Source organism: Antechinus flavipes, chromosome 4, assembly GCF_016432865.1.
Source record: "Antechinus flavipes isolate AdamAnt ecotype Samford, QLD, Australia chromosome 4, AdamAnt_v2, whole genome shotgun sequence".
NCBI classification, from domain to species: Eukaryota; Metazoa; Chordata; class Mammalia; order Dasyuromorphia; family Dasyuridae; genus Antechinus; species Antechinus flavipes.
Genome location: NC_067401.1, coordinates 65,926,468 through 65,947,964, shown reverse-complemented (window position 1 = coordinate 65,947,964; position 21,497 = coordinate 65,926,468). Strand labels below are relative to the sequence as shown.

At 34.6% G+C, this 21,497-nt stretch overlaps 1 protein-coding gene across 6 annotated transcripts in view; it reads right to left on the bottom strand.

Moving 5' to 3' along the window:
* DBT (dihydrolipoamide branched chain transacylase E2) overlaps positions 1 to 21,127 on the bottom strand; it is a 54,445-nt gene extending 33,318 nt beyond the window's left edge. For 2 of the 6 annotated variants that reach the window (XM_051993258.1, XM_051993250.1), the window contains exons 1-4: positions 21,040 to 21,127; positions 11,006 to 11,129; positions 6,131 to 6,206; positions 4,690 to 4,871 (exon numbers count right to left, since the gene is read on the bottom strand). In XM_051993258.1, coding sequence (XP_051849218.1) covers positions 4,690 to 4,871; positions 6,131 to 6,206; positions 11,006 to 11,129; positions 21,040 to 21,117 — 460 coding nt within the window. In that variant the 5' untranslated portion in view covers positions 21,118 to 21,127. Of the gene's footprint in view, positions 1 to 4,689; positions 4,872 to 6,130; positions 6,207 to 11,005; positions 11,130 to 20,951 lie in introns of all 6 variants that reach the window. The other 4 variants (XM_051993256.1, XM_051993255.1, XM_051993249.1 and 1 more) reach the window with 3 other exon arrangements.
* Between the last annotated feature and the right edge of the window lie 370 nt (positions 21,128 to 21,497).

Sequence of the window (21,497 nt, the reverse complement as noted above, 5' to 3'; positions counted from 1 at the left end):
AAAATAAATACTAAAATTCAGCGAGAAGTTGGTGAAAATAAAGATGAAACTGTTTTTCCATCCAAGTTCACAGACTTCCTGAAGTCTGGCCACAGATCATATATTTTTTCTTTCCAGTTTCCTTTTTACCTTTCCTGACTCTTTTGAATAAGGAACATCCTCTTCTACTATTATATTCTAGTCATTGGTCTTATTCTCATTCAATTATGTGGTCATTTTAATTTAGATAAGCATTATGATTATTCAATAAAATCTGAGACTAGGGTTATAGCTTATAGTTTTCTCATATAAAAAATTAAGGGGAATTGCATTATTTGATCACTAAGTTTTAAAATTCTAACTTTCTGAATATTAGTTAATAATCCTACATTAAGCAAAAAAGGAATAATGACAGTGACAAAACCAAGATTAAAACAAAGGTCTCCTGGCTCCCAGTCCAGTATTCAGTTGGATGAAACCAAGAAAATTTTGTCTTTAAGATGAAGAAAAGGGAGGAGTGTTGTTTTTTCTTTCTTTTCTTTAAGGCTTATTGAAGTAATTGAAGTAACAGAGATTCCAGAAAAATAGTCATGAGGAATTCACTAAATAGCACAACAACATGTCCTATCTAGTTTTAGACTTGTTATTTAGTTTTTCTTAATATTGAGATGAAAGCTGCCCTTTCTGTGATTTCCACCCACACAAGCAGAACGTGTATGTTGAAGTTTAACCTTCTACATTGAAATAGGAAATGAAAAAAAGTTTTTAAATTAAGTAGAGAAAAGAAGGAAGTTTGACAAACATAGACATACATAGCATTTTTCTTCTTTGTGTGGATAGAGTGGACAAATATTTTAATAGTTCAGTTAAATTTCCATTGTGGGAATAAGACTTATTGTTACTTGCTGCCTGAACAAAGAGGGCTCTGCTCCTTTTCCTTTTCTTATCTACAATGCAAACTACACTGAATTTTGTATTCTTGTTACAAAATTGCTTTTAAATGGACAAGAACTGGATAAAACATAGTTTACAGGTTAATCTGTGGATAGTAATTCATTGTAACCAAGTGAACAAAATACTAAGGACTACATTCCAAGAGACAGAATTCATTTCATGCCTTTCCTTGGTGACAGTATGGATTATAATTGGATTTTATTTATAATACTGTTACTCCAAAAGGCTTCAAAAATACTTTGTTTTCACAACAACTTTGCAAAACAGGGAAAGAATTATCATTTCACTTTGATGATGATAATATACATTTTAAATTATGTATTATCTCAAGAATACAGTTTCATAGTAAAACCAGGACTGAAACTACCTAGACATCTTGTCTTTTAGTTCAGTAATAATTCTGCAAAAACCAAAGTTACCAGTTAAAAGAATCATAGTACTACCAATTTAAAGTTAAAAGGGAGCTCAACAGTCAGAATATAGCCAAAGGGAATCTAGATCAACCTGTACATAAAAGAAATCTCCCCAAAATAACACACCAAAATAAATATTCAGCCTCTTCTTGAAGGAGGGATTCCCCAACTACCTCTCAAGGCAGTCTATTCCAATTTTGGACTCCTCTAATTGATAAAGCTTTTCCTCTATTATTATATAGGATTTTAACATGAGGGTAGATGTTCTTTTTACAACAGTGAATTGTTACAGAATACAGCATCATTTTTATTTGTAAAAATCAAAGGAAAGTGACTGAACAGCGCTGTATAGGAAAACAAAGAAATACTGTGTTATAAGAATGATCAAGGAGGAATTCAGAGAAACAAAACAATTTATATGAACTGATACAAAGCAAAATAAACAAAATCAAGGTCTAAGACCCAGATAATATAAAAGAAAACAATGTCAAAAGACTTCAGAATTCTGACCAATCAGTGTCCATATGTGACTCCAGAGCACTGATACTACCTTTCATATCTTTAGCAGAGAATCTGTGCTACAAAAGTACAGAATAAGGGAAGCATTCATATCATTTTGCTATATATGGTTTGACTGTATTTCAGGCTATTGAGAGGAAGTAGAAGTGATTTTTAAAAAGAATCAATAACATATGTTATCAATAACACATATGCAGGGGAAAAGGTATGAGAACCTGAGAAAGAATAGTCAAATTTTCTCTAATTTTCAGTCCAAGTTACTTATTTAATACATAGAATGGGCTTAGAAAAATTAGTAGCTGTCAACTCTTAATCACTTCTGGGAATCTTAACAGGGACCTTTCTCATCTACACAAGTTAACAGGGAATCCATGTTGATTGGATTGGTGATGAAAGTCCTAAAGGGCACAGGGAGATTCTCTGACAATTAAAAAGCTTTAGTATTTTCACCACTATTTCATAAAACATAATTTTTATTTGATAAAATATCTGTAGAAAAGAAGAATTTGTATGTGAAAGAAATTGTTGATATATTGCTGCATAGGATTTTTGAGGGCTAATGGAAATTACTATCTGATCCAAACCATAAGTTAAGCATAAATTGTTTTCTTTTCCAATATCTCCAAATAATTAGCCAATCTCCAAATGTATATCTATCTGTAAGAACAAGGGTATAAGACAGCATCTAACAGCTGTTTGCATACTAAAATTTATGGCCCTATAAACTCATTAATCTTAACTCTGCAAAGCTCAAATGATTTTTAATCAATGGTTTTTAATCACATTGTGTTTTGCTAGTTTCTTTAGATCTAGTCTGATGACAACTGAACTAAAATGAGCAAAAAAATGAACCAAACAGGCTAGAAGAAAAAAATGCATGGAATAATGATAAGAAATAATGAAGGACGGGGAGGTGGGGAGAGACACAGTAATGGTATGGTAAACATGAATGAACAATTATAAGGGACTAAATAAATGATTTACATTTTAATAAGACGATATGATATGTGTTTTTTCTGAACCCTATTATCAGGTCTCATAAAGGGAATCTAATCAGAAATTCTGAATGGTTCTATTATATTTTAATGATCTTAAAAGAACAATGGAAAGGGAGGGAAAGAGGAATACACTGCAGAGAAAGAGGTTAGGGAAAATATATCACACAATCAGGGTGTGCAAGTAGAAAAGTTTATTTAAACAAGAAGAAAAGGATAGCAGACTCATGGACAGCACTCCCACCTACACTGGTCAAAGGAGGAGAGAACACACAAAGTTAGGTAAGAGAAATACATTTCTCTCAACATGAAAATGGGAGGGAAAGAGAAAAAAAAGACAATTTTGGAAGGAGGGCAGATTATGATAGAGATTAATCCTAAACAAAACAAACTGAAGATATACAAAATATTTATAGCTCTTTTTATGAAAGCAAAGAATTGGAAAATAGGGAGTGTGCCTATATTTTGAAGAGTGGCTATAAAAATGTAATTGAATTAATACTGTGCTGTAAAAAAATTATGAAAGAGATGGTATCAGAGGAATTTGGGAAAATTTATATGAACTGATGTAAAGCAAAGCAAGAACAAAGAAAATGACAATAATACTACCTTGTTTCTGCAGTTCTTAGCACTCAGTAACAAGTAAGTTATATTCTTAATGAATAAACCAGTGTCATACCCCCTTTTCTTCAAAATTTTCCATGTTTCTACTTTTTAAGCTTTGTACAAATGCCCAATTTCTCTTTTTTTTTAATTACTTTTTTATTTTCAATCTGAAGTAATCTTTCTCACTTCTAACATTAGCACAATTTTCTTATACCTTTTGCTTTTTTGCTTTTTTAAGTCTGGAATTCTTACCATAGATTTCTTTCCACAATACAGCTCTGTCCTACAGTCACACTACCAGTATACTAGTTACCAACACACTATACTGGTTTGAAAAATTTTGTTTATAATTCCCTGAATATGATGTTTCTGACTACAATAGTACCCTAAAAGGCTATTGAAATGAGCATTAATTAAATTGCTCTATCACTCCCAGTCCTCAGTGTCTGAAGTACTGCTCAAGAAGGTCTATATCATTGAAGTCCTCCATCAGAGAGTTGTCTTGTCCTCCTCACCTCACTCAAGCTGTAGAGCTGTTATTGTTTTCATTTTTTTCTTTGTCATTCCATTCTTCCTACAGTGTCTGCTGTTTGCCATTTCTGACTACTGCCTTCTATTTTGGTTTACTGCTCTCTTCTTTTTTCCTTTTTGAATTCTGTCCCTTCTGAAATTACTTTCCGCAGACTTTTATAAACTTGTTTGTACACAAGCTGTATATTCTCATTGGAAAATAATTTTCTTGGGGAAGGAACTGGTTGGTTTTGATCTCTGCATCACCAGTGCCTACAACATTGTACACTAAACAAAACAGGAGTTAAATAAAGTACTGAACCAGAGTTTAACAGTTACTGCCAACTAGAAATGCCCCTTCTCCTATAACTTTCTGCACATTGCTTAGTTTAATTGTGACAGAAGCTATTAAAGTCATCACTAACTGATGAGCTGTTTAAAGCTGCTGGACAGCTGACCTTTAGCTAATAGCTTTTCTGAGCAATGGTGACATGTCATGCTCCACACTTAAATGACCAATTTATGAACTATGTAACAGAAGTTCCTTTTAATTTTTTCTGTTTGGGTAAAATACAATAAAAAATCTAAAAGATTACTTGAAAAAAAATCTGTGTGGCATCTTTAAAAACCATTAAATTAATTTGTGGTCTTGTGACAAATAAAAAGAAGGCAGTTATATATTTAGCAAAATGGATAAATACACTTTACAATACCTTTTAAAGCTTCTGTTTCTATGTCTACTAATGGCTTCCCCACAAGGGCAATCTGATCTACAGCATAGTAGAGTTTTCTAATGATACCATCATAACGACTAGTGATGGTAACAGAAGCTTTATCACTTTGTACTTCACAGATGCTATCAAACTGAGACACAGTATCGCCTTCTTTTACATACCTAAAAGGAAAAACACAAAATTACATAAAACAATTAAAAATATAAAATATCTTAAAATTTATATGCTATTTGAAATCAGATTGATATGCTATCCCACTTAGTATTCTGTCTCAGAGAGAAGTTATTTTGTATATTCTGTATTTTTTTAAATATAAGGGGTGTGGAGAGTGGGAAAGATGACTTTTAAATTAAATGGAAATTTTTGCACTTAAATAAAACTTTCAAGATTATTAGATACAACTTTAAAATATAAACAAACTGTCAAATACAAGGTAAAAACAAAAATAGTTATCATTTCAGCAAAGGCTACATCACAGACTTTTCACACTTTTTCAATATAATATGGTTTATAAACATTTGAGTACAAATCTTAGGTCTTCATAAATGCTTATTCAAAAATATTTGAATACCTACGTTGTTTTTAGACACTGGACTTCTCATTTCTATCTTCTGTGAAGTAAGAATGAATAAAGAGAAATATATGGAGAAGTAAAGATTTGATAAAAATTAAAAAGTACACAATAGGCAGGGTTTTCAAATTACAATGTCACAAATTGTTATTTTATACCACAAAGCATAATGCTAGATGGGGCAACTATGTGGCACAATGCACAGATCTGGAGTCAGGAAGACTCATCTTTCTGAGTTCAAAACTGGCCTCAGACATTTACTACCTACCTATGTAATCATCACTTAACCCTATATGCCTCAGTTCCTCAAATATAAAATAAGCTGGAAAAGGAAATGACAAACCATTCCAATATCTCTGCCCAGAAAACACCAAATGGGGTCAACAAAGAATTGGACAGAACTGAAACTACTGAACAACATATTGCTTGAATTAGTTCTGTACCTTTACAATTGAAAAGACTATTTCCTCCATAACAGAGGTATTAAAGACAGCTTTGCAGTCAGGAAGAACAGAGTTCAAATCTGACCTCAGTCATTTTTTAATTGTGTGATCCTGAGAAAGTCAGATAATCTGTTTGCCTCAGTTTCCTTACATGTAATATGGGATTAAGAATATCACCTAATTTCCAAAGTTGTCATGAACATCAAATGAGATAACTGTAAAATGCATAGCACAGTATCTGGCACACAGTAAATTCTACATAAATATTAGCTATTATCATTATTATTATTCATATAAAAATGAACCTTGTTTATGATTATTCAAATGATGATTTTCTTTTATAAATATTAGTTTGTTTCTTTTATAAGTATTAAACTTTTCCAAGAAAAAGATTTAGTCAACTTACCATTCTTTAACTGTCACTTCTGTAATTCCTTCTCCAATGTCTGAGAGTTTAAATTGAATGATTTGTCCATTTACAGCTTCAAAGAAAAGAAACCATCATAAACGTATGTTGTATACATAACACATATATTAACACCTCTCCCTCCCAAAGATTTCAGAATGCTTTCAAGTCTAGGATCTGATTATATTCTCAAAAGATCTCAGAAGGTTAGAAGTTCCACTTCTCAGACTGTGTGAATCCTTAAACTAAAATACTGAAATTTGGTCCCTAAACTGAACATAATATGCCAGAGAGAGTCTGAACAGGGCAGAATATACCAGGACTCCTTGTTCTAAAAACCATCTCTCTCTTAACAGTCCAAAAGTGAATTAGACGGTCAAGTAGCACTTATTTTACATACCACACACACACACACAAACACACACATAAACATATATATGTATATATCTATATCTATGTTCCCTTATTATGTACTAAGTGCTAGAATACAAAAAAAGGCAAAAACAAACAAACACACAAAAAAACAGATCTTGCCCTCAGTGAGCTCATCCTGTAATGAAGGAGACAAAATGTGAATAATAGGTAGATAATTTGAGAGGGAAAGGCACTAGCAGTGGGGCACCAAAAAAGACTTCTTATAGAAGATGAGACTTGATCTGAATTTTGAAGGAAACCAGAGAAATTATGAGGTGGAAGTGAGAAACTAGAAGGCATGGAGGACAGCCATTTCATAGTCATAAAAAGAGGAGTTGCCACAACATAGCAAAACTGCAAGTAGGTCACTGTAGCTGGATCAGAGAGTATGAAAGAATAAAGAGAAATATAAAAATGGAAAGAAAAAAAAAGGCAGGTTGTAAAGAACTTTAAAATGACCAAGAAAACCTTTATATTGGATCCTGAAAGTAAAAAGGAAGTTCCTGACACTCAGTGAATAGATAGGTGAAATGGCAGACCTGTGCTTGAGAAAAATCATCTTAGAAGTTCAGTGGACCACTGATATACCAAGATAAGATCAAAATGAGTCCATGACCTAGGCATAAAGAACGAGATTATAAATAAATTAGAGGAAAATAGGATAGTTTATCTCTCAGACTTATGGAAGAGAAAGAAATTTGTGACCAGAGATGAACTAGAGATCATTACTGATCACAAAATAGAAAATTTTGATTATACCAAATTAAAAAGCCTTTGTACAAACAAAACTAATGCAAACAAGATTAGAAGGGAAGCAACAAATTGGGAAAACATCTTCACAGTTAAGGTTCTGATAAAGGCCTCATTTCCAAAATATATAGAAAACTGACTCAAATTTATAAGAAATCAAGCCATTCTCCAATTGATAAATGGTCAAAGGATATGAACAGACAATTTTCAGATGATGAAATTGAAACTATTACCACTCATATGAAAGAGAGTTCCAAATCACTATTGATCAGAGAAATGCAAATTAAGACAACTCTGAGATACCACTACACACCTGTCAGATTGGCTAAGATGACAGGAAAAAATAATGATGAATGTTGGAGGGGATGTGGGAAAACTGGGACACTGATGCATTGTTGGTGGTGTTGTGAACGAATCCAACCATTCTGGAGAGCAATCTGGAATTATGCCCCAAAAGTTATCAAACTGTGCATACCCTTTGATCCAGCAGTGCTACTACTGGGCTTATATCCCAAAGAAATACTAAAGAAGGGGAAGGGATCTGTATGTGCCAAAATGTTTGTGGCAGCCCTGTTTATAGCGGCTAGAAACTGGAAATTGAATGAATGCCCATCAATTGGAGAATGGTTGGGTAAGTTGTGGCATATGAATATTATAGAATATCATTGTTCTGTAAGAAATGACCAGCAGGATGAGACTTACATGAATGGATGGTAAGTGAAATGAGCAGAACCAGGAGATCATTATACACTTTATATGATACTGTATGAGGATGTATTCTGATGGAAGTGGATTTCTTTGACAAAGAGACCTAACTCAGTTTCAACTGATAAATGATGGACAGAAGCAGCTATACTCAAAGAAAGAACACTGGGAAACAAATGTGAACTATTTGCATTTTTGTTTTTCTTCCCGGGTTATTTATACCTTCTGAATCCAATTCTCCCTGTGCAACAAGAGAACTGTTCGGTTCTGCAGACATATATTGTATCTAGGATATACTGCAACATATCTAACATATATAAAACTGCTTGCCATCTAGGGGAGGGGGTGGAGGGAGAAAGGGGAAAAATCGGAACAGAAGCGAGTGCAAGGGATAATGTTGTAAAAAAAAAAAAGACTCTGGCATGGATTCTGTCAACATAAAGTTATTATAAAATAAAATATATATTAAAAAAAAAAGAAGAAGTTCAGTGGACAAAATCCTCAACTGAGAAGGGGAAGGGGGTCATGGGAAGACTGAATGAAGAAAGACAAGAATGTGTCCAAGAACTATCATGAAAGTGGGAGAGCAAACCAACTGGGAGAAAAATAACACTGGGCTGACTAGATTTTGTTATGTAAATCTGTAGTAAGAACCCAAGTGTAAGACTTTACATTTGTCCCTATTAAATTTCATCCTCATTTTGGGGTGCTAACTTTACTTTTTCACTATGATAGCTATATAAAACCTCATATGGCATCAAAATCTACTATTTAAGAAGCTGAGGTCTAGAAGAAATTAAAGTGATTTCATATTGGCTTTAGTCATATGAAAAAATGCTCAAAATCACTATTGATTAGAGAAATGCAAATCATGACAATTCTAAGATACCACTATACACCTCTTAGATTAGCTAAGATGACAAGAAAAAATAACAATAAATGTTAGAAAGGATGTGGGAAAACTAGGACACTAATACATTACTGGTAGAGTTGTGAACTGATCCAACCATCTGGAAAGCAATTTGGAACTATGCTCAAAGGGCTATCAAATTGTGCATACCCTTTGTTTCAGCAGTGTCTCTCCTGGGTCTGTATCCCAAAGAGAACATAAAAAGGGAAAAGGACTCACATGTGCAAGAATGTTTGTAGCAGCCCATTTGTAGTGGCAAGGAACTAGAAATTGAATGAATGCCATTCAGTTAGGGAATGGCAGCAGGATGATTTCAGAAAGGCCTAGAGAGACTTGTATGAACTGATACTAAATAAAGTGAGTAGAACTAAGAGAGCATTGTACACATCCACAACAAGATTACATGATGATCAACTTTGATGGATCTGGCTCTTTTCTACAGTAGGATGATTTAGGCCAATTCCAATAGACTTGGGATGAGAGAGCCATCTGCAACCAGAGAGAGAACTATGGGGACCACAATAGAGTATTTTTCACCATTTTGTTGTTTGCTTGCTTTTTTTCTCTCAATTTTTCCTTTTGATCTGATTTTTCTTGTATAGCATGAAAAAATGTGGAAATATGTATAGAAGAACTATACATGTTTATATTGGATTACTTGCTGTTTAGGAAGAGGAGGGTGGGAGGAAAATTTGGAATACAAGATTTTGCAGGGATGAAACTATCTTTGCATGTGTTTTAAAAATAAAATGCTATTATTAAATTTATTTTAAAGAAGAAGTTGGGATCTATAAGCCCTTCCCTTTATTTGTTTTATCCATGTTAAGGAAAGGACATCATTAGGTCAGACAGGTTCAAGCCTTCCTTCCTTTCCCAGCCATATTCCTAACTTATTTTCTCTCTCTCCTCTCTCCCTTCCTCTCCCTCCCTCTCCTTCCCTTTCTTTCCTTTTCTCTTCTTCTTTCCCTCTCCCTCTCTCTGTTTTGTTTTTGTTTTCTTTTTTTTGCTGATGCAATTTGGGGTAAGTGACTTGGCTCAGGGTCACAGAGCTAGGAAGTGTTAAGTGTTTAAAACTAAATTTGAACTCAAGTCCTCCTGACTTTAAGGCTGGTGCTCTATCCACACACCACCTAGCGGCCCCCTAACTTATTTCTCTATTAGGCCCAGCATCCTGAAGCATTCTAAAGATCCTTCCACTCATGTAACCTCACATAATTAGATTCATAGACCCTTGTGGCTCTTTCCTTTTACTTCATCCTTTTCTTCTGGATAGGTGTTGTTTTCCCCTATTAAATTGTAAGCTCCTCTAGGATAAGGACTTTCCTTTGACTTCTTTAATATCCTTAGTCCAGTGCCTGGCACATAGTTAGAAAATAATAAATGCTTGGTAATTTGATTTAACTTTTCCAATCCAACCATTGGCTTGTAACAAGCCAAGTAATGGACGACAAAGGCAAGGTTAATTTGTTATAACACAATGATTAATCTGTAAATCCATAAATTTCCTAATTGCCTATAGTTTGTTCCTTGACATTTCTTTATATAACAATAAAGAAGCTTAAGCTAAATAGTTTATTAGACATATATTCCATAAATAAACAGTGCTCTATTTCAGAGAAGGGATTAAAGAAAAGAAGTGAAAGGGAAAGATCAATATTCCAAGATAACCACCTCTGGGAAGGAAATTCCTCTACTCCCTACAACAGTTGCAACAAAAGTTATCAGATGCAAATGTTAAAAAGTCTTTTGTTTCAGAATATCCCAGTCTGATTTCATTGCAAGCCTCTATTATTTGTAATATAATTATAAATATGTTATTCAACAGTGATAAAGAGGCAAAAAGAAAATTTTCCCTTTGCTAAAGACTACATAGGAAATGTGAGATAGACACCTCATAATTCTATTTGATCCTCTGAGTAAAAGATCAGGGAATGGAGGATTTATGTGAAGGCCACCAATCCCCAAAATCAGAACAATTTAATTACAAAGAAAGGGAAAGTGGTTTTTTAAGGTATTCTGAACTTTTTAGGGAAAATAATTATATATGATATAAAACTCTCATATATATTATGTTTCCTGCTAAAGTCCATACTTACAATTAGTTGTTCTCAATAACCGATGTGGATGATTAAACTTGAAGGAAGAATAACCAAAAAGACATGTATATTTTGGCTTCACAACATGAGCACTACTGCACATTTGAGTAAGATGCATACAACTCTAAAGGAATAAAAAGAAAAAGTTAAATTTTTATAAAAATTATGCTGATAGGTTCTTAACCAAATATACACTTTAGCATAAGTTTATTTTAAATTTTAAAAGTTTTAATTTAATTTAAAATTAAACAAAGTAAATTTTTAAAATTAAAAATTAAATTAAAATATTAAAAACTAGTAAGTTACATAAAGAATCAGAATGTACAGCAACACAGCAATAGGAACCAACACTGTAAAATTTTAAATCAATTGCTTAGCAGTAATAGCTAATTCAATTTCATTCATATTAGCATATTTTCAAAAGAATTTATATATGTAAGCATTTAAGACTGTCCTAACCAACAGTTTCATAATTATAATTACAATATAACTAAAACAACACTATAAAAGATCATAAGATAAATTAGCTATTTAAAATGGTGTTCCTAATTCATCCCTCCCTTTTAATATCATTTTAACTAACTGCATTTTTAATACCTTTACAAGAAATCAACAATGGCAAAAATGTTTACTATAACATGTTTTTACACCTGGTTCAATGAGGAGATTTAGGTGACCTATTTAGTAGTTTTCTCCTTACAATTAGATTTATTCCTTTATTTAATCAAAACAACTCTTTAGGTAAGAATATATCCTCTATATGATTCAAAATTAGAAAGAAATATTAAGATTCAATGTAATGAATGAAAAAATGAATTACCAGAACTTAAGGAATATTTGTGAAGTTGAACTAGATAATCTCTAAAGTTTCTTTCAGCTCTAAAAACAATAATTATAGTAGCTTACATTTATACAGTGCTTTCAAGTTTGCAAACTACTCTATTTACATTGTCTTATTTGATAATCAGAACTCTGTAATGTAAGTACTATAGACATTGTTATCCTAATTACAAAAAAAAGAAAGCTGAGACTCAAAAAGGTTGACTTGCCTGACTAAGTCCAAGCAGGTGATTATATCATGATGCCTATGACTTGGTTAAAATGTTTTATTGTTATCCTGATACATTTTCTTGCTGTAATTTGAAGTTTCAACAATTACTTAATCATAACATTTGAATAGAATCACTGAGTTTTAAAGATAGAAAGGACCTTAAAGATTATCTAGTCAAATGGAAGCTTTTATAGTAGATAATAAAATTAATGAACAAATACTTATATAAACACCTACCATTCCAGTTACTAAGCTAGACACTCAGGATATAAAGACAAAAAGACGAAGAGTCCCTTCCACAATGTATTTATTTATATTTGACTTTGGGAAGTAACATGTATATATATGAATAAATGCAAAATATATACAAAAACAAAAGGTAATGAGGGGGGAGGAGTTGAAAGCTGACTAGGGAGAAGGGAATAGGAGGTTCCAAAAAGCAAAAAAGATTAAATAATTTATCCAGGTCATGACAGCTGATTAGTAGCAGAGCCAGGACTAAAACTCAGATCTCTTGATTCCCAGAACAATGTTCTTTTCATTGCTACCCTGTTTTTAATGTAAAGGGCTGGGTCCTATATTCCCTCTCAACCTCCCACATACTTTTACCATGGGAGAATGCCTCTTTGGCAATATAAAAGCAAAATATGTAAAAATTGGTATTAATAACTCACAGATCCCCTTGGATCAAATCAAAGTGATAAAATAAGTGCAAAGAAGTCCTTATTAATTTGACTGGAAGGAATGAAATATAGTTCAAATCATTAGATGAAATGAGATAATGCTACATGGGAATTATTTGGGGCTGGATGCAAAAAATCAGTCACACCCTGTCACACTTGCATAAAACAATAAGCCAGTTTCAGAGTCCAGTATTCCAAAAGTAAGCCAGCTTAGGATAAAGCAATTGCTGCCAAGCCTTTGAAAAAGGGAATTGCTGAGGAGAGTGGAGAGGGTGTCTCTTGTTTCCCACTCTTCTTCATTTTATCAGAGAATGACCTTGTGATGTTCAAAAGGTCAGAAGATTTGAACTTCCCATTGGTAGGCATTCTTAGTATTGCCCTGGAACGATAGTGGCTTACAGCAAGCATTTGCACTAAGAACTCATGATAAATTAAAACATACTTAAGAAAGGCAACCTCAGTGCCTTTCTAGTGCATCTAGTGGGAGAATGTGACAGAATATGTCACCCTTAACTAAAGAACCAAGTAACTTTGACTGGTTAACTGATATCAGCTCAATAATCAATTTGAGGGGGGTGGAGAGGGAGAGAGTAGAGGAACACAATTCTGGGGCTTGTACCCAATAAAAAATACTATTCCTAACTCCCTGAGAGAAAAAGTAGTCTGTCACTTTTGGGGGATACAATTTGCCAATATTGTGTAAGTTGTAAAAATGGATCCAGATAAAATGCCATTTTAAAGGCAATTTTTCCTTATGAATAATCCTGAAGGTTTTTTTCAATGCAAAAATCACCATAACACTTAAAAATAATACTTATATTTCATTATCAAGATACTGGGAGGTAAGTAAACATAAAAGTATAAATGAAAACAATGACAGATATATACTAATTAAAATAATGGCAGATAAATAGACAAAAACATGGTAAAAATTCTTGGATCTCTCATTATTACCTGCTGTTGGACTAGAAAGACAGTTATTTTATGATGCCTACTCTGATTTATTTGGAAAGAAGAAACCATAACTAGCTTGGCATATAGTAGGCACTTATAATAAATGCTTGTTGGCATGAAAAACTTATTTTTTCTAAGATCAACAAAATGAAGCTAAATATAAAAAAAACCAAAATTATGAATTCTTAAGTGCTATAGTTTTTCTTTTAATTCTTTCTTATTGCTCTCTCTTCTCATGGTTCATAGGATTCCCTTTCCTCTATCACTCAATTTATTCAGAATCCCATACTGTCTTTATCCCCAATAAACTAGATTAGTTTTTCTCATGGATTTGGAAGCGATTCAAGATGTCAGAAGAAAAAACAATATGTAAACTTTAAGGAAATAAGCAAGCCTAGATAATAATAGCTAACATTTTGTTGTTCAGTCATTTCAATCACATCTGACTTTTCGTGTCCCTTTATGGGGGGGGTTTCTTGGCAAAGATACTGGAGTGGCTTATCATTTTTTTCTCCAGTTCATTTTACAACCGAGGAAATTGAGGCAAAAAGTGCTAAGTGACTTGCCCAGGGTTACACTGCTAATACTTATCTAAAGCCAGATTTGAACTGATGAAGACAAATCTTCCCAACTCCAGGCCCAACACTTTTCCCACTTTCCTGTTGGCATTTATATAGCCCCTTAAAATTTGTAATACTCCCTGAATCATTGCCATTTTCTGGCAGAGGGGCTTCTATAGCTCAATGCCCCACAGAGTTATCCAAAATGGATTATACCTAAGGGGAAATCTTGACAAAAGGTGATCCACTGGAGAAAGAAATGGCAAACCACTCTGATTATCTGCCAAAATCCGCCTAAGGACAGTATTAAAATGATAAAAAGGGATGACATTGGAAGATGAGCCCCTCAGATCAAAAAGGTCCAAAATACAACTGAGGAAGAATAGAGGACAACTACAAGTAGCTCCAGTACTTATGAAGCAGCTGGACCAAAGACAAAAAGGAAGCTTAATGTAAGATCTATGAACCAAAGGAAGCTGGATGTAGTCAAACAGAAGATAGCAAAATTAAACATAAACATCTTGGATGTTAGTGAACTTAAATGTTTGGAAATCAATTTAATTCAGATGATTACTACATATGCTACTGTGAGCAAGAATTCCTTCGAAGAAATGGAATATCCCTCATAGTCAATAAAAGGATGAGAAAAGCAGAATGAAGATATAATCTCAAAATCTCAAAAATGACGGAATATCTGTTTGAATCTAAGCCAAATTGTTCAACATCACAGTAATGTAAGTTTGTGCTTCAGTCACTGATCCTGAAAAGGACAAAGATAAGCAGTTCCATAAAGACTTACAACAGCCTCTAAAAATAACACCAAAAATAAGAAGTTACATTCATCATAAAGGATTGGAATGCTAAAGTAAGAAATCAAAAGATAATTGGAATAACAAGCAAGTTTGGCCTTGGAATACAAATAGAATTTTATCCAGATAACTCACTGGTCATGTCACACTTTTTCGACAATCCAAAAGGTAGTTCTATAGCCATCACTAGATGGTCAACATAGAAATCAGAAGGATTATATATTTTGCAGCCAAACGCAGAAAAGCTCTGTACAATTATAACAAGATCTAGAGCTGACTGTGGTTTAAAGCATGAAATTCTTATTGCAAAATTCAGACATAAATTGAAGAAAGTAAGAAAAACCATTAGACCATATAAGGATGACTTAAATAACATGCCTTATGGATATGAAGTAGAGATGGTAGATATAAAAGATTAAATGTAATAGAGTGCCTAAAAATCTATGGACAGAGGTTTATGATGTATAGGAACCAGCAACAAAAAAAAGCATTCTAAAGAAAAAAAAGAGCAAGAAAGCAAAATGGCTGTCTGATCAGACTTTAGAAATAGCAGAGGAAAGAAAGAAAATGAAATATAAAGGAGAAAAGGAAATCTATATCCAACTGAATCAGAATCCCAGAGAATAGCAAGGAGATATAAGGTTTTCTTAAATGAGCTATGGAAAGAAACGGAAGAAAACAACAGAATGAGAAAGACAAGATCTCTTCAAGAAAATTGGAGATAAAGTAAATAGTAGGGACTTAGAAGCATAAGATATTAAGAAGAAGTTACAAGAATACACAAAAGAATTACACAAGAAAGATCTTAACATTATCAATAACCACTAACTGTGAAGTCCGAGCTAGCTCCCTGGTCACAGAGACATTACTTATGAAATATTTTCATAATTATTCTTGCAACTGAAGCAAAATGCAAACTCAGCTATTTGATAGATCAAAGACATACCTTTGAACTTAGGACAGAAAAAGCAGCCCACTATGGAGATTAAAGACATTTGGGAGAAAAGTACTTGAAGACATTGGTATAACACTTTTGCTCTGATTTGTATCATAACTATTTACATCTCTGTTAAAGTAGCCAAAATTCAGGCTTAATCCATCTCAGTAAATTGAGTTTGTTAGAAAGGATACAGGAATATCAAAGAGTGTATTTTGTTTTGAAGTCTGTATAGCATTGCATATATATGTTGTCTCTCTAACCAATAAATTTGAAGAGTTCATAACGAATTCTCTCTTCCTGGCCCCTGACTCACACACCTTTATCACTACTGAAACTGAATTTCAACCCAAGAGAAAACTTTCTGCTTCACTGACCAAAAAGCTTTTGATTATATAGGTCACAACAAAATGTGGATAATCTTCAAAGAAATGAGAGTACCAGATCATATTATATGTCTCTCAAGGACTATAAACAGGCCAAGAAGCAACAGTTAGAACTGAACATGGAACAACTGATTGTTTAAGACTGGAGAAGAAGTAAATCCCTGCTGCATAGTGTCACCTTGTTTAACATATATGCAGAATACATCATGTGAAATGTCAGGCTGGATAATTCTAAAGCTAAAATTAAAGTTGCTGGAAGAAATATCAACAATCAGGTTATGGAATATTATTGTTCTATAAGAAATGATCAGCAGGATAATTTCAAAAAGGCCTGGAGAGCTTACATGCTAAGTGAAATATAGAACCAAGAGAACATTTTACACAGCAACAAGAAGATTACATGATGATCAATTCTGATGGACGTGATTCTTTCCAACAGTGAGATGATTTAGAATAGTTCCAATGGTTTTATGATAGAGAGAGCCATCTCCACCCAAAGAGAAGACTGTGGGAACTGAGTATGGATCATAACATAGTATTTTCACTTTTTTGTTGTTTGCTTGTATTTTGTTTTCTTTCTCATGTTTTCTTTTTGATTTGATTTTTCTTGTGTAGTACGATAATTATGGATATATGTATAGAAAAATTGTACACGTTTAACATAAATTGAATTACTTACTATCTAGGGAAAGAGGTGGGAGGAAAAGAGGGAGAAAAAGATTTGAAACACAAAGTTTTGCAGGGGTGAGCACTGAAAACCATGCATGTGTTTTGAAAATAAAAAGCTTTTAAAAAAAGAATAACTTTGAGTATTAAAAAGATACAAATTAAAAATAAAGGACTTATAAAGAAAAAAGAAATATCAACAATCTCAGATATGCAGACATTACTCTAATGGTAGAAAGTAAAGAAGAATTAAGAAGTCTTTTAATTAGGGTAAAAAAGGAGAGTATAAAAGCTGGTTTGAAGTTTAATATCAAAAAATTTAAGTTCTGGGGCAGCTACAAAGAAAGTTAAGCGCCACAGAAGTGGGTGAGCCAAGCTATTGTTAAGTATCAAAACCTGAAATGGATTCTTACCTCCTGGCCCTCTACATTCTTGCTTTCTGTACAATACAGTGAAAGTTGACAATTTGGTCTCTAGTTCCTTTGCCTCTTTGAAAACCATTCTGCTTTTTTGGTAATTCCCATTTCATCTAGTAAGTCTTAAGCATAACCTTTCTGCCATGTGAAATGAGGGCAATTTTTCTGTAAAATCTTTTCCAGCACCACAATTTGAAAGCATCACTTCTGTGGTGCTGGAAAAGATTTTTGAGAGTTCCTTAGACAGCAAAGTGGTCAAATCATTTAATAAAGAAATTAATTTAGGTTATTCACTGGAAGGTTAAATATTGAAGTTGAAGTTTATATCCTCTGGCCACATAAATGAGAAGGTGGGATTTAATGGAAAATACCCTTATGCTGGGAAAAACTGAAGGCAAAGGAAAAGGGGATGGCAGAGGATGAGAAATATAGTCCCTACCTTCAAGAGGTTTCCATTCTAGAACACCAAATCTAGACCTCTACCACACAATGCTTATCTTAAACATAACCAACACTAGACATTTTTAAAAGGCTCAGAAACTTCATGAGGTAACTCAACATAACTGAGAATGTCCTATTGCATAATTTATAAAGGTTTAAACAGATGGTTTTAGAACAGGCAAAGTAATTGTTAGTTTTGCAGAGAAAAAAAAAAAACATGGTACAGAATAAATGCTAAAAATTGAAAATAAGAGGAAACATAAACCCCATAAACAGACACACATCACCCTTTGAGGATACAAACAACAAAGATAGTTTTTGCTTTCAAGAAACTGACATTCTACTAGGGGATAAGACACATTCAGAAATAAAAGACTGGATACAAAAAAATGGACACAATGAGTGGGATGTGGAATACAAATAACTGTATCAATTAAAAAGACCTATCAAATATGATGAAACTTGTATTAATCTGCAGATATGCTCATTGCTGCAAAAAGAGTTTTATTTGAGGAAGCCATTAAAATTCCCTGGAGGGGGGAGGGTTAGGTTAGTGTGACAAGAAACTGTAGAAATCAAGAGACCTCTATTCTTTTAGTTTTGGTTCAGTGATTTACTAACAGTGATTTGGGTCTCAGTTTTCTCCATTGGGGTTGGACTATGTGATTTAAAATGTATCTTTAGGCTTAAATTAAGATTCTACAATCCTAAACATCTAGGGAGTAAGCTTTCAAACCCAAGGTGGCCTACTGCTTGAGTAAGGCTTCCCTACTCAACAAAATGTTCTCCAAAATGCTTATTTAGGGTAAAATAACCTCCACATGAAAACTCCGATTCTGAAATTCACACTAATCAAATATGCTGCTTTTCTTAGCAGGATTCACAGAGATGGAATTTTGATTGGGGGATTACTCAGGGGTTTCCAATATCTGTGACCATTTATTATGTTCTTTTATTTAATATGAACACTCAAAAATGGCCCAGATATGACTAAATACGAATTCTTAGTATATGAATCCTGTGCTAATATCAACATAAAAAAGTAGTTAAAATTATAGTTTACTTAGATTTTTTTTAGTTTGCTAATTTTAGCAAAAATATACCGAAGTAGGAGATAAAAACAGGGATAGCAGCTGAACTTGTACATTTATCAGAATAAGTAATTCCAGTATGAAGATACATCTTCCACCAATGCATATGGGTATTTCTTCTACAACTTTTATTCTTAAAGACCTATAGATATAATAAAAATAAAAAAAAAATAGTATAGATACTATACTAGTAATGCTTTCAAGAGGGACAAAGGTAGGAAAAATAAGTAGGATAAAAAGATAACTCAACAAGCATTTATTAAGCCCCATCTAAGAGCCAGGAACTAGAGATACAAAATCATAAATTAACAGTGCAATACATAGACTAATTTTAAAACCGTATTATCATAAGGTAAGGTGAAATAAGGTAAAAAGGTAATGAGATCGTTGTAGAATGCTCAGCACAGTCTGGCATACAGTAAATGCTATCTAAATGTTAGCTCATTATTCTTATGCCTTATTATCTGGCCTACACATGTGAATTAAATCATTTCATAGGTTTTGCATCCCGAATATCTTAGATATCATCTAGGTTTATGGATTTTTAACCTGGAACCTGGGAATTTGTTTTATATAGAGAGATACAGATATAAATAACAATTATATTTCAATATATCTGGTTTCCTTTGTAACTCTTTATATATTTTATGCACTTATACATATTATTCTGAAAAGTTTCATCAGACTGTCAAAAGTTCCATGATACAAAAAAGGTTAAAAACCTTTTATCTAAATAAAACTTTCTCATTTTTTGGAAAGAGAAACTGAGGTTTAGACAGTTAAAATGACTATTCTCACACAGTTTAAGAAATAAGAAGAGATAATATGTATATACACATAAGGAAGAGGAATAGGGGCTGAACCTGTGATTTAACTGACAAGGAATTACTAGATGAGGAAACTTCCTCCACTAATTCAGTTAAAAATCTCTTCAAACTTACCAGACCGGAGATTTATAATCTTTTTTGTGACATGGACTGGTAGTCTAGCAGAGTCTTTGGACTCCTCACAGATACATACAAGACACAGGATTACAACAGAAGAGTTACATTGAAATACGGCTATAATTTTTTTTAAGTTTATAAGTTGTTTGGTTTTTTAAAAGCTTTTTTTTTTTTAAGCTCCTGTTTTAGAGAATTGCCTAAGACACAGAGAGGTCCCAAGCTCCCTGAAATATCGTGTCAGAAGTGGGAACTGAAACGACTTATTCCAAGAACATACATAAGTACGGGGTGTCCCTAAAGCTTAAAACCGCATTAAGACTTTTGGGGCATATAGCATATATACAATTTTTTTTTAAAGTCAATATGGGGGAGAAGTGGGAGGGGGAGAAGGATGCCAGGTAAGCAGTAACAGTAATAATAACCACTCAGATTCCAGAGCAGAGTAGCGGCTCTTTCGAGCACTTTTCACACTCGGTTTTGCTGCTCTCTCCATGCCACAGGGCAAAGACAACGAGGCAGGGGCGGCCCGAGTCTCGCCATCCTCTCTCCGGCTCTGGAATGGGAGAAAATGTACCCGAGGATGGGACAGACGAAGGAAATGACACAGGAAGGTCCACACGGAGCCGAGCGGGTGGGGAAAAAGGACAGGAGAAGCAGCAGAGGCTTCGGCAAGGGGAAGAACTACTGCTGCCCGGCTGCTGGAGCAGGGTTCCGGGTCGGGGAGATCGTGCAGTCTGTTGCCCGACCGCAGATGACTGGTGGAGGATGCCCGGGTGCAAGGATGCGGGGCGCAGAAGCTGACCAGTGAGTGACAGGATCCGCTATGGTGGAGGTCATCTCACAAAAGAGGACAAGGGCGTGCGGACTAGCGGAACGCGGCGGGAGAGCGCCCAGACACAGGCCGCGGGCGAGCAGCGCCCCGTCTCGGGAGCTCTTAGTCCTCAGTGGGGGTTTCTTCCTCTCTCCTCAGTCACCCCCCTCCCCGAGACCCGCGTGACTCTCACCCACCCAACTCGCGAGAAGAGAAACCCAGGCTCTGGGGCAAACACACCCGGCGGCTGGATCCGAGCGCATCCTTCGATCTCTCCAGTCTTACCAGGTGCCGGGCGCTCCGACTCCAGCTCCTCAGGACCCTCACTGCCGCCATCTTAGTCCGGAAACAGCAGCTGCTCATCCACGCTGGGAGCCGCCTCCGAGTGGCACCTTAGGAGGGGGCGAGGAAGCGAGCCTCCCCCTGGACAGCCAATCAGGAGAGGGAGCGCAAGCCTCCCATGCAGCGACCAATAGGAAGGCCTGGGTGGAGCCTGGGGTAAACACTGGTAGGGGATGGGGGGGGGTGGCGGATGAGGAGAGAAGGGGAACGAGGCTGTCTAGGTGAGGAACAATTTAGGTGCAGGTAGTTACCACTTGGTCTGCGTTTCTTGACTCAGTCTAGGTTATGTCCTCGTCAGTGAGTGTGTGTGTATGGCGCGAGCGCGCCAAGGCAGTCAGTTATTCAATATGCATTTTTTTTTTAATAAGCGCCTTTTATGTGCGGGGCACTATGCTAAACGC